The 16929-nt window shown below is 40.8% G+C and overlaps 1 protein-coding gene across 6 annotated transcripts in view; it reads left to right on the top strand.

Annotated features, from left to right (window-relative positions):
- The window catches only part of LOC126482392 (WD repeat-containing protein 37), a 130965-nt gene extending 114822 nt beyond the window's left edge, over nucleotides 1-16143 (top strand). For all 6 annotated transcript variants that reach the window (XM_050106506.1, XM_050106501.1, XM_050106502.1 and 3 more), the window contains 3 exons: nucleotides 2186-2324; nucleotides 9750-9996; nucleotides 15505-16143. In XM_050106506.1, the coding sequence (XP_049962463.1) occupies nucleotides 2186-2324; nucleotides 9750-9996; nucleotides 15505-15633 (515 nt within the window). In that variant the 3' untranslated portion in view covers nucleotides 15634-16143. The remainder of the gene's footprint in view (nucleotides 1-2185; nucleotides 2325-9749; nucleotides 9997-15504) is intronic.
- Nucleotides 16144-16929: the final 786 nt, after the last annotated feature.

Below are 16929 nucleotides of genomic sequence, written 5' to 3'. Positions count from 1 at the left end.
TTAATGATTTTCCAAAGCAATTTTCTTCACAGCTTTGATGTTATCATCTGTTGTTGATGTGCTGGGGCATTCAGAGCAAGGTTCGTCATTGGCATCTTCTCGGCCATCTTGGAAGAGCTTATACCACTTGTAAAAATTTTTTTTACTTAGAGTAGACTCATCATATGCCACTTCCAACATTTTAAGTGTTTTAGAGCACTTGATTCCATTTTTCACATAAAATTTGATGCAAATTCTTTGCTCTGTTTTTTTAATAATCAAAAATCGTCGAGCACACTAAAACACGTCTAACCTTTCTATCTGTCAAAAACAAAAGAAGTGTGCTGTACACTTGAAACTGCGAACATATCTTCAGGACATGTGTACCAACATAAAAAAAAAAATTCAATAATCGAATGTATGTAACCTTGCGCAGTTTGAAAAGTCACCTTACTTTTTGAACAGCCCTCATATTTTCACCCAGAGTGTAGTGCATTTTCACTTGGGGAAAATGTATTTTTAACCAAAAATCCGGGAAAGTGTGGGGGATTTTTTATTATTATTTTTTCCTTATATACACCCAGGATGGACCTAGGACACCACCTGTCAGAGATTCTAATGGATAATGAAAAAATTGTAAGCCAAGGGCTATGCTTTATATGAAGAGGTGATTTTACAGAGTTTAAAGACAACACTTATATGACAGCTTAGAGGGTCAACCTAGGGGGCGGAGGTGGGAGGGTGGGAGTCTTGCTGTTGATATTCTCCTCGAGGCATCACCTAATCCATACTTCGTACCTGATGCTGCCATAGGTGACAAAATATCTATCTCTGAACATATGATACCAAATACATACAGCTGGTTGTGATTTTAACTGCTGCACATTTTCCTTATTCTATTTTCGACAGTTGAATTTTAGTTGACTGGTTACCCATATATGTACCTAGTACAAAACATACGATGGTTTTGTTACTGTCGAAAAGAGAGGAGGAGGAAAAAAGCAGCTCATACCTACATCTTTGGACGCCATGAGATGAGAGTGAGTAATAACTGTGTAGTTGAGTCTGTTTACATTTACAATTGTGACTTACAGCAGCAAGATTTGGCATATAGGACCAGAACATTGATGACGAAGAATATATTGCATCAAGCATGTTCTTGTATCAGTATTGTGATGTGCCACACAATTGTATGTGGCTCAGACAATTGGGTGGAAGAATGTAAGTTGCTTGATGTACATAAAGGTGTCTCTCTTTGTTTCATTTTTATTGCTCTTCAGAGTGTGGTAGTCATTTTTAACACAACTTGTATTTTTGTGTGGGAATATACGATAGGGAAACCTGACGTGGTATGTTGACTAGAAAGCTGATTAGTATAGACAGATAACCTGTAGTAACAAACTGTGTTATCCTGGTGCAGAATGGCTACAAAAAAGGTAGTATTGTGTGTATTAATATTATTTCTCGTGTGTCAGAATTCCATATGTTTGAAACAGCTCTCTCTCACATTTACTAAGAGAACACAACGCTTTAGAACTTTTGGTTTTCATTCACTAGTTAATAACAGCCCCCCCCCCCTGCCTGCATCCCTCCAACCGCTGTGCTTTTGTGCTTAGTCAGTTATTCCCTATTTTCTTCAAGGGATTGTGTTCTGATCACTTGCCTCTTACATCTCCTATTTCCCCTTACATACATAATTTAATTTTATGGGTTCATAATCATTTTTATCTTCTCAAAGTGTTAGCACTTCCTCACCTCTTCCTGCATCTTTAGTCTCATTTCTGACATTTCCATTTCTAACTTTTTTTTTATACTCCACGTTTTTCAAATCCTGCTTTCTGAACCCTGTTTTTTACCACCAAGCCTAGAATTGTCTTCTTTAAAATGGTGTCTGGCATTCACATCTACTTGGATTTTTTTATTTTAAAATTCAGTTTTGTGTGTCCTTTGTAGGTTGTTCTGTTTGGATTTTCTACTTGTTTCTTACTGTTGCTGCGTAGAGTAAACTGTCACTTTTTATTATAATGTATGTGATTGTAGAACTGATTCTTTGTGTGTATAATATACAGCCATTGAAAATTCATGAAGAATCTTCACTGTTGTTGTTGCTTGTAATTTTGTAAATGCATAGCTTGAATTCTGTATGTACTAAACGCTTACAGCAATTTTGTTTGTTATGTACTAAGTAACCTTGTCTCAATTTTAGGTCATGACCAAGAGTTAACACATACTTCATCACATCACTCCAATCGTCTTGTTGTCACATCATCAAGGGACACAACATTTCGACTGTGGGATTTCAGAGAACCAATTCATTCAGTCTCTGTTTTTCAAGGACACACAGAGTAAGCGATACTTGTAAAATTCTTCTTCTTTGTCTGCAAATAAGTCATGATGTAAATTGGTATTGTGACTGCCTTAATTCTCAAGTAGTGCATGCCATCTGAAGTGGGTATTCCGGGGACCTAATGTTGTCAAGAGAAGTTGCAGACTTGTGCCCTATGCCCAAAATAGGTTAGAGTTACCATAAGTGCCCTCTCGTATTTCATGGTTGTTGTACAAAGATTCTGTAACTTACAAAACGAAAGAGTTGGTATGTTGATAGAGACACTAACACACACACACACACACACACACACACACACACACACACACACACACACACACAAACAAAATTCAAGCTTTCGCAACCCACGGTTGCTTCATCAGGAAAGAGGGAAGGAGAGGGAAAGACGAAAGGATGTGGGTTTTAAGGGAGAGGGTAAGGAGTCATTCCAATCCCGGGAGAGGAAAGACTTACCTTAGGGGGGAAAAAAGAACAGGTATACACTCGCGCGCGAACGCGCTCGCTCACTCGCTCGCTCGCTCGCTCGCTCACTCACTCACTCACTCACTCACTCACTCACTCACTCACTCACTCACTCACTCACACACACACACACACACACACACACACACACACACACACACACACATCCATCCGCACATACACAAGCAGACATTTGTAAAGGCAAAGAGTTTGGGCAGATATGTCAGTTGAGGCGGAAGTACAGAGGCAAAGAAGTTGTTGAATCACAGGTGAGGTATGAGTGGCGGAAACTTGAAATTAGCGGAGGTTGAGGCCTGGTGGGTAACGAGAAGAGAGGATATACTGAAGGGCAAGTTCCCATCTCCGGAGTTCGGATAGGTTGGTGTTGGTGGGAAGTATCCAGATAACCCGGACGGTGTAACACTGTGCCAAGATGTGCTGGCTGTGCACCAAGGCATGTTTAGCCACAGGGTGATCCTCATTACCAATAAACACTGTCTGCCTGTGTCCATTCATGTGAATGGACAGTTTGTTGCTGGTCATTCCCACATAGGTAGCTTCACAGTGTAGACAGGTCAGTTGGTAAATCACACGTGGCTCTGCCTTTGATCGTGTACACCTTCCGGGTTACAGGACTGGAGTAGGTGGTGGTGGGAGGGTGCGTGGGACAGGTTTTACACCGGGGGCGGTTACAAGGGTAGGAGCCAGAGGGTAGGGAAGGTGGTTTGGGGATTTCGTAGGGATGAACCAAGAGGTTACGAAGGTTAGGTGGATGGCGGAAAGACTCTCTTGGTGGAGTGGGAAGGATTTCATGAAGGATGGATCACATTTCAGGGCAGGATTTGAGTAAGTCGTATCCCTGCTGGAGAGCCACATTCAGAGTCTGATCCAGTCCTGGAAAGTATTCTGCCACAAGTGGGGCACTTTTGGGGTTCTTCTGTGGGAGGTTCTGGGTTTGAGGGGATGAGGAAGTGGCTCTGGTAATTTGCTTCTGTACCAGGTCGGGAGGGTAGTTGTGGGATGCGAAAGCTGTTTTCAGTTTGTTGGTGTAATGGTTCAGGGATTCCGGACTGGAGCAGATTCGTTTGCCACGAAGACTTAGGCTGTAGGGAAGGAACCGTTTGATGTGGAATGGGTGGCAGCTGTCATAATGGAGGTACTGTTGCTTGTTGGTGGGTTTGATGTGGACGGTCGTTGAAGCTGGCCATTGGACAGATGGAGGTCAGCATCAAGGAAAGTGGCATGGGATTTGGAGTAGGACCAGGTGAATCTGATGGAACCAAAGGAGTTGAGGTTGGAGAGGAAATTCTGGAGTTCTTCTTCACTGTGAGTCCAGTTCATGAAGATGTCATCAATAAATCTGTATCAAACTTTGGGTTGGCAGGCCTGGGTAACCAAGAAGGCTTCCTCTAAGCGACCCATAAATAGGTTGGCGTACGAGGGGGCCATTCTGGTACCCATGGCTGTTCCCTTTAATTGTTGGTATGTCTGGCCTTCGAAAGTGATGAAGTTGTGAGTCAGGATGAAGCTGGCTAAGGTAATGAGGAAAGAGGTTTTAGGTAGGGTGGCAGGTGATTGGCGTGAAAGGAAGTGCTCCATCGCAGCGAGGCCCTGTATACACAAATATTCCGCACGTCCTCGCTGCAACAGTACCTCCATTATCATAGCTGCCACACATTCCATATCAAACGGTTCCTTCCCTACAGCCTAAGTCTTTGTGGCAAACGAATCTGCTCCAGTCCGGAATCCCTGAACCATTACACCAACAAACTGAAAACAGCTTTCGCATCCCACAACTACCCTCCCGACCTGGTACAGAAGCAAATTACCAGAGCCACTTCCTCATCCCCTCAAACCTAGAACCTCCCACAGAAGAATCCCAAAAGTGCCCCACTTGTGACAGGATACTTTCCGGGACTGGATCAGACTCTGAATGTGGCTCTCCAGCAGGGATACGACTTACTCAATTCCTGCCCTGCAATGAGATCCATCCTTCATGAAATCCTTCCCACTCCACCAAGAGTCTTTCCGCCATCCACCTAACCTTCGTAAACTCTTGGTTCATCCCTATGAAATCCCCAAACCACCTTCCCTACCCTCTGGCTCCTACCCTTGTAACCGCCCCTGGTGTAAAACCTGTCCCATGCACCCTCCCACCACCACCTACTCCAGTCCTGTAACCCGGAAGGTGTACACGATCAAAGGCAGAGCCACGTGTGAAAGCACCCACGTGATTTACCAACTGACCTGTCTACACTGTGAAGCTACCTATGTGGGAATGACCAGCAACAAACTGTCCATTCACATGAATGGACACAGGCAGACAGTGTTTGTTGGTAATGAGAATCACGCTGTGGCTAAACATGCCTTGGTGCACAGCCAGCACATCTTGGCACAGTGTTACACCGTCCGGGTTATCTGGATACTTCCCACTAACACCAACCTGTCAGAACTCCGGAGATATGAACTTGCCCTTCAGTATATCCTCTCTTCTCGTTACCCACCAGGCCTCAACCTCCGCTAATTTCAAGTTTCCGCCACTCATACCTCACCTGTGATTCAACAACTTCTTTGCCTCTGTACTTCCGCCTCAACTGACATATCTGCCCAAACTCTTTGCCTTTACAAATGTCTGCTTGTGTGTGTGTGTGTGTGTGTGTGTGTGTGTGTGTGTGTGTGTGTGTGTGAGAGAGAGAGAGAGAGAGAGAGAGAGAGAGAGAGAGAGAGCGCGCGTGCGCATACCTGTTCTTTTTTCCCCCCCTAAGGTAAGTCTTTCCGCTCGCGGGATTGGAATGACTCCTTACCTTCTCCCTTAAAACCCACATCCTTTCGTCTTTCCCTCTCCTTCCCTCTTTCCTGATGAAGCAACCGTTGGTTGCAAAAGCTTGAATTTTGTGTGTATGTTTGTGTTTGTTTGTGTGTCTATCAACATGCCAGCGCTTTCGTTTGGTAAGTCACATCTTTTGTTTTTAGACATACCCACACACGCACGGAATGTGACAGTACTCATCACAGATACCTTCAATAGGTAATGCAGTATTTTTGAACTTTTCATAAAATTTTAGTTCTTTGCTAAAGAAAAGTGTGTTAAATGTGGAACGAATTTTAGTGTTTTTATGAAATCGTAAATGGCACATCTATTTGCCATGCAGGACTCATGTGTCGTAATGAGTTATATGAAATATGAAGTCGGTGTTTCCAAGACTTCAGACTATGCTACATAAAATTCTGAGGAGAGCACTATCACACTTGAACCTATGGAGTATGTGCATTGATTGTGCTAGCAAGCTGTTTACTGCTTTTACATTTATTATACTTTTTTGTTCCAACCTGTCTGGTTTATCTTCTTGGTTTCTGATCCCTTCAGTGTCTATTTATGGTTGATTTGGAAATCATGTACTAATTGCTGTATTTTGCATTGTTTCCCATCATCTTTTTCTCTGTGTCCCAACTTTGTGCCCCCATTTTTTTTATCATCATCCTTTACTTCCTTCTTAATATGCTTTTTGACAATGTGTGGCGTGTAAAAAGAAGGCTAAGTTGTGCCAAGGTTCTGGTTTTGTTTTTAGAGTTCCCTGTATTGGTATTGTGTAAGACTGTTTCCAAATTGAAGGAAGTAAAGGTCATGCCGCCACCAAAAAGGCCTTGCCTGGTAAAGAATGATTGGGTTTACTTATTTCTTATAACTACCTGCTCCAAATGTTGTATTATGGTATATGGCCACCAATAAATTTAAAAAAGGAACATTATTTGAACTTATCTTGTTTTATCTTACTGGAAGCCTTTTGTCTAACAACAGGCTCCCCCTTCCCCTACAGCATTTGCTACTCAGTGGTCTCATATTTAGCAATCAATCACTCCTTCTCATTCTTCTTCTGCCTCCATGTCAGTCATGCAAACCAAAAGTGGAAGCCACAGAAACAAGCACTTCAAAAGTAGTGCTTCACTAATGATCAGTGAAACCAGTTCAGGCATTAATGGATCTGTAGCAACAAAGTCTGGAATACCCAGGACTGACCTTATCGCCAAATAGATAGTTAGGAAGTAAGTAATACAGAGGGGTCCAAAAAAATGTATCCACTGTTCAAAAGTCCATAACTTGCAAACTATTTGACGGGGTTGTCTCATTTTTGGTGAAAGTGTAGCTTAAGTCCAACTTAAAGATATCACTTTAGGTGTTCGAAATGGTCACCATTAACATCCACACACAAATGATGCCGCCGAACTGCAGCACGAACTACTGACTGCAACGTGTTCAGTTGGATATTTTCTCATGAATGTGTGATGGATTCTCGAAGTCCAGAGGAGCAAGGTCTGGGGAACGTGGTGGATACTCCACAGCACCTCTATGGCCTATCCATCTTCCTGGTAGATTTTCGTTGAGATACGCCCTAACACGATTTTGGTAGTGGGCTGGGGCACCATGTTGTTTAAAGTAAACTCTTCCGTCTCCATTACAAGTCTCGGATAGCAGGTAAAATGGATGTCTGAAGCTTCTGAAGGTACACGTCACCGGTAACCGTGCCTGTGGAAGATGGATAGGCCATAGAGGTGCTGTGGAGTATCCACCACGTTCCGCAGACCTAAATCCTCTGGACTTTTACCTGTGGGGGACACCAAAGGACGTCGTTTATCAACAAAAATCATGCACATTGGATGAACTTTGAGAATCCACCATACATTCATGCGCAAATATCCAGCTGAACACGTTGCAGTCAGTTGTTCGTGCTGCAGTTCGGCGGCATCGTTTGTGTGTGGATGTTAATGGTGACCATTTCGAACACCTACAGTGATATCTTTAAGTTGGACTTTTACCTACATTTTCACCAAAAATGAGACAACTCCATCAATTAGTTTGCCAGTTATGGACTTTTAAACAGTGGTTACATTTTTTTGGACCCCTCTGTATTTTTCAGAGTACTGCCATATTTGGGATAGGTAAAATTGACTAATGGACATAATAATTATGATATGATGGAAGGAGTCCCTGCCTTTGCAGAAGTGGACCCTTTGGAATTAATGAATAGTGTAGTACAGTACAGTACAGTACTTAATACATTTTATAGAATAGTGCTGCAAGCAGGGTGTAATCAAATCATGCTAGTTGGTCACTAATGTGTGAGCTTTTCTTCCTGTGCATCCTCATATGCTACTGACGTTCCACCTCTGATTATGTCTTACTATGAAAGAGGACATTTAAGTGGGATTTTGCCAATGAATTAAACTAACTCTTTGTTGTAATTGCTGCTGTTAGGCTTATAAAGTTGATTGCCATATTAGTTTGTTCATGATAAACCTCTATGCAGTATAATGACAATGAAACACGTACCCCTTTCGCTGTTCGCATTCCACCAACGCACACACAGTCTTTTTACTTCTCTCCTTTTCACTTTTCTGCCCCCCCTCGCCCCCCTCCTGCCCCCACCCTATGTCTAACCTCCCAAATGCACCTAGCCGCCCTACCCTCTCTCCGAATCATCCGTGTGTGTTCCCACAAGCAGCACTTTACTGTCCCCCACCCCTACACTGCTACTATCCCTCCCCTCCCAGCCTCCTCCTTAACCCCACCACTCAGATTGCTTCTCCTATCATGTGCAGTTTCTTGCAGTCTGGCCAGCTAGAGACCATGGTCGTGTGTGTGTGTGTGTGTGTGTGTGTGTGTGTGTGTGTGTGTGTTTTGTCTAAATCAGGAGGTGGTTTTTCGGCCAAAAGCTTACTTGTGTAGCAGTCTTTCTGCTATGCCTGTCTGTGGCTGAATATTTCCACTATATGATGAGTAGCAATCTATCATTTGTGTAATATTGTCATTATTCCATCCTGGATTTTCCATTATTTGATTTTGTCTGTACTGTGTAACGTACTTCCATTCCAAAATTGCTTGACTACCTCTTCTATACATTATATCATTGATACTAGGTGTGTTGAGCGACTAATTTATAAACACAGAAAAAGGTATGGATTAAAACTAAATAATTTAGCTGATCCGTCTTTTTGGAACTTGCCAGCTTTTGTGTGTTTCTTAAGTATCATATAATCCATGACTACAAATACCTCTGCATCACTCAATAACAGGGAAAGATGATGTACATTCGGATATTTATGATTTGTTTCACCAGAGAAAGCCGGTGGAAACAATTTCTCTGGATAAAAGTTGTGCAGATGATTAAGGGGAGGTATCGATAAAATTTCATCCCAAGGAAGGAGAGGCACACAGCAGTCAATTGAAATGCCCTATTATTAATAATAATAATAATAATAATAATAATAATAATAATAATAATAATAATAATAAAAACTAAAGGGATTGCAGCTGACTGCTTCATGCCTCCCCTTCCTTATAGTCTACAGTTGCTGTGCATCATGGTTCCTGATGGAATCAAAGTTGGTTAAAATTTCATCCTAGTCACCAAAAAATCGCAGGCGGCTGAAAATTTATTTCATAACATATCTTTGCATGCTGAATTCAGGGTGTATAACCAATTTGCTGAACAATTTTTTTATCGCCTTAACGCTAGAGAGAGAGAGAGAGAGAGAGAGAGAGAGAGAGATATTGTGTGTGTGTGTGTGTGTGTGTGTGTGTGATTAAAGTTATCTAAAGTAACTGAATAGTGTTCAAATGTTGGTCCTGCTTGACATAAGAACCTCACATCCTGCCGCCATCCATCCTGGATTAGAAACCTTAATAGATATTTGCTTTCCAGTTCACAACTGAGTTCACTTGAACATAAATCTGCAGGTCTGCAAAAAAGAAAAAGTGATGAAACAAATTTTGTTTACCAAATTGGGTTTACCCACTGAATTCAGCATGCCAAGATATGGTATGAGATAAATTTTCAGCACACTGTGATTGTTTTACTGCCGGGTTTAAATTTCACCAGTACCTTCCCTTAACTGAGTGAATATTGTTGATGTAGAATTATTACGACTAGATTATATAATATTGATCTTTCTTTTTCTACAGGACTGTTACTTCTGCAGTATTTACACGTGAGGATAAAGTTGTTTCTGGTTCAGATGACAGGAGTGTAAAAGTATGGGACTTACGAAATATGCGATCACCCCTTGCAACTGTACGTGCTGATTCAGCTGTAAATCGTTTGGCAGTATCTGCTGGAGGTGTTGTTGCAATACCACATGACAACCGACAAGTACGTTTATTCGACTTGAATGGTCAGCGAGTTGCTAGGTTACCACGCACGAGTCACAAGGTAAGATGAATGAGAATTACCTATTTTATATTGCATTTAATATTTCAATTAGGAAAGTGTATTAGTGGTGATAGAGTTAATGTTATTCAGTGTTTCCTTTCAGCTGCAGCTTGTTTTTCTGTAATGGACATTACAAAATTTCATTTCAGGAAAGGTGAAGTTGAAAATACTAATTTTTTAAAAATTTGTTTAGTGAGGTTATTTTTGCCACATAATTGGAAATCAGTACCTCTCATCATATTTTATTTTGCGACTAATAATTTTTGGCAGTATATGAACAATGAATCATATAATGCCATGTTTTGTTATTGTTCTGGTTGGTGTTGTTATTTCATGCTCATGTTAAGTTAAACTGGCTCAATATGAGCCTTCATCAAAGTTCCTGGTGTTCAACATTAGGAGGATAATATACTACTCTTACATATGCATAGTTGTTCCTGTCATTCCAGTAAGTTTCATGTGTGTTATATGCAGATGAATGAGGAGTTTTCACATTTGGAGCGCGCCGGTCGGTGTGGCCGTGTGGTTCTAGGTGCTTCAGTCTGGAACCGCGTGACCGCTACGGTCGCAGGTTCGAATCCTGCCTTGGTCATGGATGTGTGTGATGTCCTTACGTTAGTTAGGTTTAAGTAGTTCTAAGTTCTAGGGGACTGATGACCTCAGATGTTAAGTCCCATAGTGCTCAGAGCCATTTGAACCATTTGAACATTTGGAGCTCAGGAAAATAGTACTGCACACCTTTATTACCAAAACTGTTTAATTGCAGTAACATTGTGGTTTTTCACTAAAGCTGAATTAGTGTGATTTTGAGACAGGAGTAATCTGTATTCTCCTTGGTTTGGTGGAAAGAATCCAAATCTAAAGGTTATACTTCTTATGAGATTGTATGGAATGGGAGTATGGGGCGAGAAATTTGAAGATGTCATTCCAGTATATGCGCCTTGAACAATGTCACATGCTGGCAAGATGTTCTCCACTCTTTTTGTTTTGTAGATACAATGTATAACTGTTCAGATTTGCACATTACCTACTTATTACTCACAAAGATACAAACTCTAATGATCAACAAAACCAAACAACAGTCCAATGGAAATCATTCCTTCTTTGTGAACATAGTTTCCCCATGGACATATAAAATTGCTGTGCATCACATAGCTCCTCTAATGCCCCACTTGCCTTGTTGGCAGGAAAAACTTCAAATTACCCATCCAAATCCCATGTTTGACCATCCCAACAATAATCCAACTCGAATGATGAATAGTTATTTGGACAGGCTTGCATATGTTTTGGTGCTTGTTGTAGTCATGGGACCCTCGTGATTACCACCTTCTCAGCAAACGTCATGTTTAGCCTTTGTTTTAACTTTTGAACTTGGTAGAGATAAAGATTCTTCACCTTCATCTTTACTTCCGATTCAATTTGTGTTCATTTTATCAGTGTAAGATCAGCCACTTTGTACTTGGAAGCTTTCTTCTGACTTTTCTTAAAACGTTCTTGGGTATTCAGCCTGTCAGCATTGTCCAGTTGATATGATATTATGGCAAGCTGACTTGCCACCATCTTCAGGCAGTCGTGATTACTGATTAGTCTTCTGCTGTGTGCCACCTTAACTACCCCCTCCCTCCCACTTCTGAGCTTGGGCTCGCTGTACCGGGGAGTTGCCAGGACATGAGTTGGGGTCTTCTTTCTCTCTGCTGCCACTGGGGGGGGGGGGGGGGGGTCTGGAGGCCACTAGTGCAAAGGAAATGCTTTTATGTGGTGTGATCCCCAGCTCTCCAATTAGCATGACCATAGTGGATATTCCCACAGACCATTATTGTGCTTTGTGCACTCTCGAGACTCGGTATCAAGCTTTACTTACTGGGAAACCTCTGTCTTTATTTATCAGCTCATCATGTAGTGCATCTCTAAAAGTTCCTTAAAAATGCAATTCTGTAATGTGTTGTCCTGTTTCAGCAATTTGGACCATCATGTTTCATGCTATGTCCTTTAAAGAGAGAGTGCTCTGCCACAGCTGACTTGGTTGGTTTCTCCTTATCTCCCAGACATTTCTGCACCATACATATTTCCTGCACCATCCACGTGGTGTGACCGCTATACATTTTCCCTCTGGGATACGGGATGCAGTAGACTCCTGGTTTTTGGAATCCTAGATCATTCCCAACAAGGTGCATTTATGGTGGTGGACAAAATACATTCTTGACTTTCTTTATGGAGTAGTCTTCCAATTTTTGAATATGTGTTCTGACATACAGGATAAATGCCTTCGCAACAGGTTCCCTTGCAAGTTGTGACCTTGACTCCTTCAGTTTTATGGTGTGCTTGATCTGATGTAACTGTCCTTCTGGAAAACTGTCTGTAGGTGCTGCAACTCTGCTGCAAAGCTCTGTTGGATGATTTCACGAGCCCTGTCCTGTAGTGTGCTGAGGATGTCTTCTTGTGAAGAGGCATGACAGATGGAATCACGCTTTGGCTTGCACTAAACATTGTGTCCTAGTGTGTCGTGATCTCTGTTTGACCAGCATGTCTGGGAAGGGAAGCTGATTTTCTTTATTGTAAATATGTTGTTTTGGTGCAGCAAATTCAGATGTTGCAGAAAGCCTTGTAGATGCTCTTGCCCACCTAGCTAGGTTATGAATGTGTCATATAAGTATCAGAGAAAACATGAAGCTTTGTGGGCTGCTGACTCGACCTTTATCAGATGCCTCCAAGAACACGCTGGCTACCATTGCTGATAGTACAGCTCATCACTAGTCTGTTGGTCTATTCATAGTGACATCCATTAAACCAGAAGGAGTTTGATGTGAGAATGAGTCCAGAGAGTACTGCCACTGCTCCCGGCCTAGCAGAAGCCTGAACCTGCTGGACAAAATGCACTGAATTTTGTATGTGGTGGAGCCACTTGCCAAAAAAGGGCCTAGGAATTATGGTCAGGTGTTTCGCTAGCTCAAACAGTGGCTGCACTGATGTTGATTAGGATGAGACAGAATACAATCACTTATTTGTTGGCTTCAAGTAGTTGAAACATTCCTGCTCACAACTGAGATGTAAATTGGGTGTAAATTAAAGTTCATATATTGCAGTTGTCTTATTAATTTACAGAGTTTGTTGCAAAAGATATAAAAGGTTTTGCAGCAGGAAAGAAGTTGTTGCTGTCTTAATACTAAGCTTGTTAGATTTGAGGTGTTGATTGTTGCTCAAGCTAGTAATTTATTCTCATTCGCCACAGAAAGTTCTGAGGTGACTCTTTTGGAAATAGGATGCATTCTTATGTAGTTGGCAGTGGCCTTATATTCTGATACACAGCTAGTTAGTGATTATGCCCACATAAAATGCTGTGTAGTAATTACGGCAGAGCTGATACAAACATGGCTTCTTTCACAGGTGGCCCTACTTCTGATAATATAGTATAAGCCTATGGCAGGACTGGGGTAGGATGTGCTGAGTGGGTGAATTGGGAAGGTCTTGCACCTGGGTCTTCCACAGGAATAATGTGGTCCCTGTGATAAAGGGTTGAGAGTGGAAGTGGCATAGAGATGGACTAGGGTGTTGTCTAAATTTGGTGGGTGACAGAATGCAATTTTGGGAGTATGATACAGATCTTGGCTAAGATGTGTGTCATTTTCAGACTTGATAATACTCATCAAAGTTCTGGTGAATGATATGGTTCAGCTGCTCCAGTCTGGGAGGATATTTGGTGACAAGGGGGATATTCATTTGCAACTAATTCCTGGGGATTGGGGGGGGGGGGGGGGGGAGGATCAGGGAGTGACAGGATAAGACATGGGAAAGCTGTTTGGTGCGTACGTTTGGGGTGTAGTGTCTTCCTGCAAAGGCCTTTGAGCAACCCTCAGCATACTGGGCAAAACAATTCTTGTCACTGCAGGCTCACCAACCGCTGGTGGCCAGGCTGTATGGGACTGATTCTTTTTTGTGTGGAAGGGGTGTCAGCTGTTGAAATGCAGATTGTGGTATACACATGGACAAGGGTGTGGCTGGAGCCATCAGAGAAGTAGAGGTCAGCATCCAGTAAGGTGCCATGTTGGGTTGAGGAGGACCAGGTGAAATAGACGGAAAGGCTGGATTTGAGTTTGTGGAGGAATGAGGATAAAGTGTCCTAGCCCTGGGTCCAGGTCATGAAGATATCAACAAAGAATCTGAACCAAGCAAAGGGGCTAAGGTTTTTGGAGGCTAGGAAGGTTTCCTGTAGATGGCTTACAGATAAGTTGGCAAACAACAGTTCATGTGAGTGCCCATGGCTATGCCACAGATTAGTTTATATACCTTCCTCTCAAGGAGAAGTAATTATTATAGTTAGTAAGGTGTACAAGGAGAGAGGCAATGGGTTTGGAGTTGGAAGGATTTTGGCGTGACTAGTGTTCAGTAGTGACTACGCCATGGGCATGAGGAATGTTGGTATCATATTTTCGATATGATAGGCTCTCTTCCAAAAGCTAGCAAAGTTTTTGGGTGACTGAACACTTCTGCTTCTTTTAATTTAACATTTTTTTCTTGCTTTCTTTGCCTTTAACATTTGCCCGCATTAATTAGAATAATGATTTAATATTATCATTCTTCTAATAACTGTAATTTTTTCAAAATTGTTTTTATGGAAATTACATTAGTCCTGACTTGCTTCCTTCACAGGTTCAAGTTGTACATAAAAATTTACTCCCTGTTTTTTATCCACACCACCTTCACAATCTCAGAGAATCTATTTCATTCAACATTTTCAAGAGCTTTCTGCAGATCTACAAATACAATAGATGTAGGTCTGCCTTTCTTTAGTCCGTCTGCTTAGATAAATCATAGGATCAGTATTGACATTAGTGTTTCCCAAATTTTTCTGGAACCCAAATAGACATTCCCTTGAGGTCCAGTTCTACCTGTTTTTCGATTCATTTGTAAATCATTCATGTCAGTGTTTTGCAGGCATAACTTACCAAACGGATAATGGGATAAAATTCACACATCAGCACTCGTATCTCCTTTGGAAATGGTATTAATATGTTCTTTTTGACGTGTGGGGGTATTTGTCCTCAGAGGTTCTGAGGCTTTTTGGTCATGTTATTGCTTTATAGCCTGTATCCTTATTCACTTTTGAATGAAAGTATATCTTATAAAAAATCAGCAAAATTTTTTCAGTCTTGTAACATGTAGCTCAGGGTGTCGTACATATTGTACTGTGAATTTTGTTATGTGGTTCATTACAAATAGTTAAATTCTCCTTGTTTGCCATTTAGTTTTATACGTAGTTTTCCTATACCAGTAATTTTTTTTCTGTGTTCTGTGATATTGCAGATATATTCATTACTTCTAAATGTTAATGGCCACCATAACCAAACACCTCTCATTGCATGTAAATTAGACTAACTTCTGATAGAACTTTAAAATAAATCATGTGTACAGCATAGAGAGCAGAGTCCGTTGTTAGTATATGTCATGTTATATCATCATATAACCTGAAACAGCGTAAATACTGACTCTAATTAATTATTTTTCTTCCAGGGACATAGACGGATGGTATGCTCTGTAGCATGGGCTGATGAAAACACAAGTGTGCCATGCAATTTCTTTTCATGTGGATTTGATCGACTGATACTTGGCTGGTCTGTCCAGTTGAGCAAAGATTTGTAGATTTTGCAGTGGCAAATTGCTGTGGTCATTGACCATTTTAAAGTGTGTAAAAACAGTACACAATACACAACGTCATATAGAAACTCATTTTTGAAGGATATGTTAATGTACATGCTTATTTCAGAGCATATCTGTTTATCAGTGTCTAAAATGAATTCTCATTTTATTATTTGTTGAGTCCCAATTTGTTGTGTGGGGACTTGTATAATAGTCTTGTAAAAACAACTGTTAAGTCAGATGTAAATAAGCATTGAATGATATAGGTGTTGCTGTTTTACAGATATTCATCTATTCAATCTTCTGAAATCCTATGAGTGCCTTGTTACATTATTTTATGCAGCTCCACAGCAGTTTATAATTCACAAAATTAATATTTGCTTAAAACAGTGAGATGTAAGAGAGTACTGTTAGCCTTAGTAGTTTTACATCTCGTCTTAAATGCTTGTTTATTCTCTTGTGTTTGGCAGTAGATCTACTATGTTTCTTGTGCACCATATTAAAAAAAAAGAGAAAAATTTTCTGTTACTGAGCATTGTATCCATAAGAGTACTGACTCTTTTGTTCCTTGTAAATGACAAATTAGTTACCCTCATTGTTCCTTCTGTAAATAATCTCATATTACAGTTTGGTTATGTGCTGTACTTTTTGTTGTGATATTTGTATTGTTACATTATTTTCCTATAATTTGTCACAGTCTTTGTAGTGAGCAAAGTATTTTTCTTTTGTATTCTAATAATGCAAATATATTGATGTTCGTGTGTGTTTGTTTCAGTAGCTGTGTTTATTGCTTCCTGTTAGCAGCTCAAGTATATTTTGGATGAGATGTAGAGTATTTGTATCGTATTTTTTTCTTTGACTTACAGTTGCAGAAAATGATGGAAATTCAGCAGCAGTGTTGTAAAACAATATTTACAGTTACAAAATTATGAAAAGGAAAGTAGCTACTGACCGTATAGCGGAGATGCTGAGTCACAGATAGGATTAAGCAGACTATTTTTGTCTTAGACCTTAGTTATTCAACAATTAACAACAAAGAAAAATTAAATGTCTTAACTGTAAACCTCTGTCACAGTAACTTGCATGCACAGGCTTAAAATTTAAAAACATTTGAATGTAGTCGTTTATCGTATTAACAGGATTTTCCGTCGGTTCTTGGTAGAACAACATTATAATAATAAATGAAAAGCACCAGTTTGCTTTTGTTCTACAATATTACTTTTATTGCTAACCAGTTTTTGGCTTACAAGGCCATCTTCAGACCTGAAGATGGCCTTGTAAGCCAAAAACCGGTTAGCA

Source organism: Schistocerca serialis, chromosome 5 (assembly GCF_023864345.2).
Source record: "Schistocerca serialis cubense isolate TAMUIC-IGC-003099 chromosome 5, iqSchSeri2.2, whole genome shotgun sequence".
Lineage (NCBI taxonomy): Eukaryota > Metazoa > Arthropoda > Insecta > Orthoptera > Acrididae > Schistocerca > Schistocerca serialis.
The sequence above is the reverse complement of the archived record's forward strand: the minus strand, read 5'-3'. Positions and strand labels throughout refer to the sequence as shown.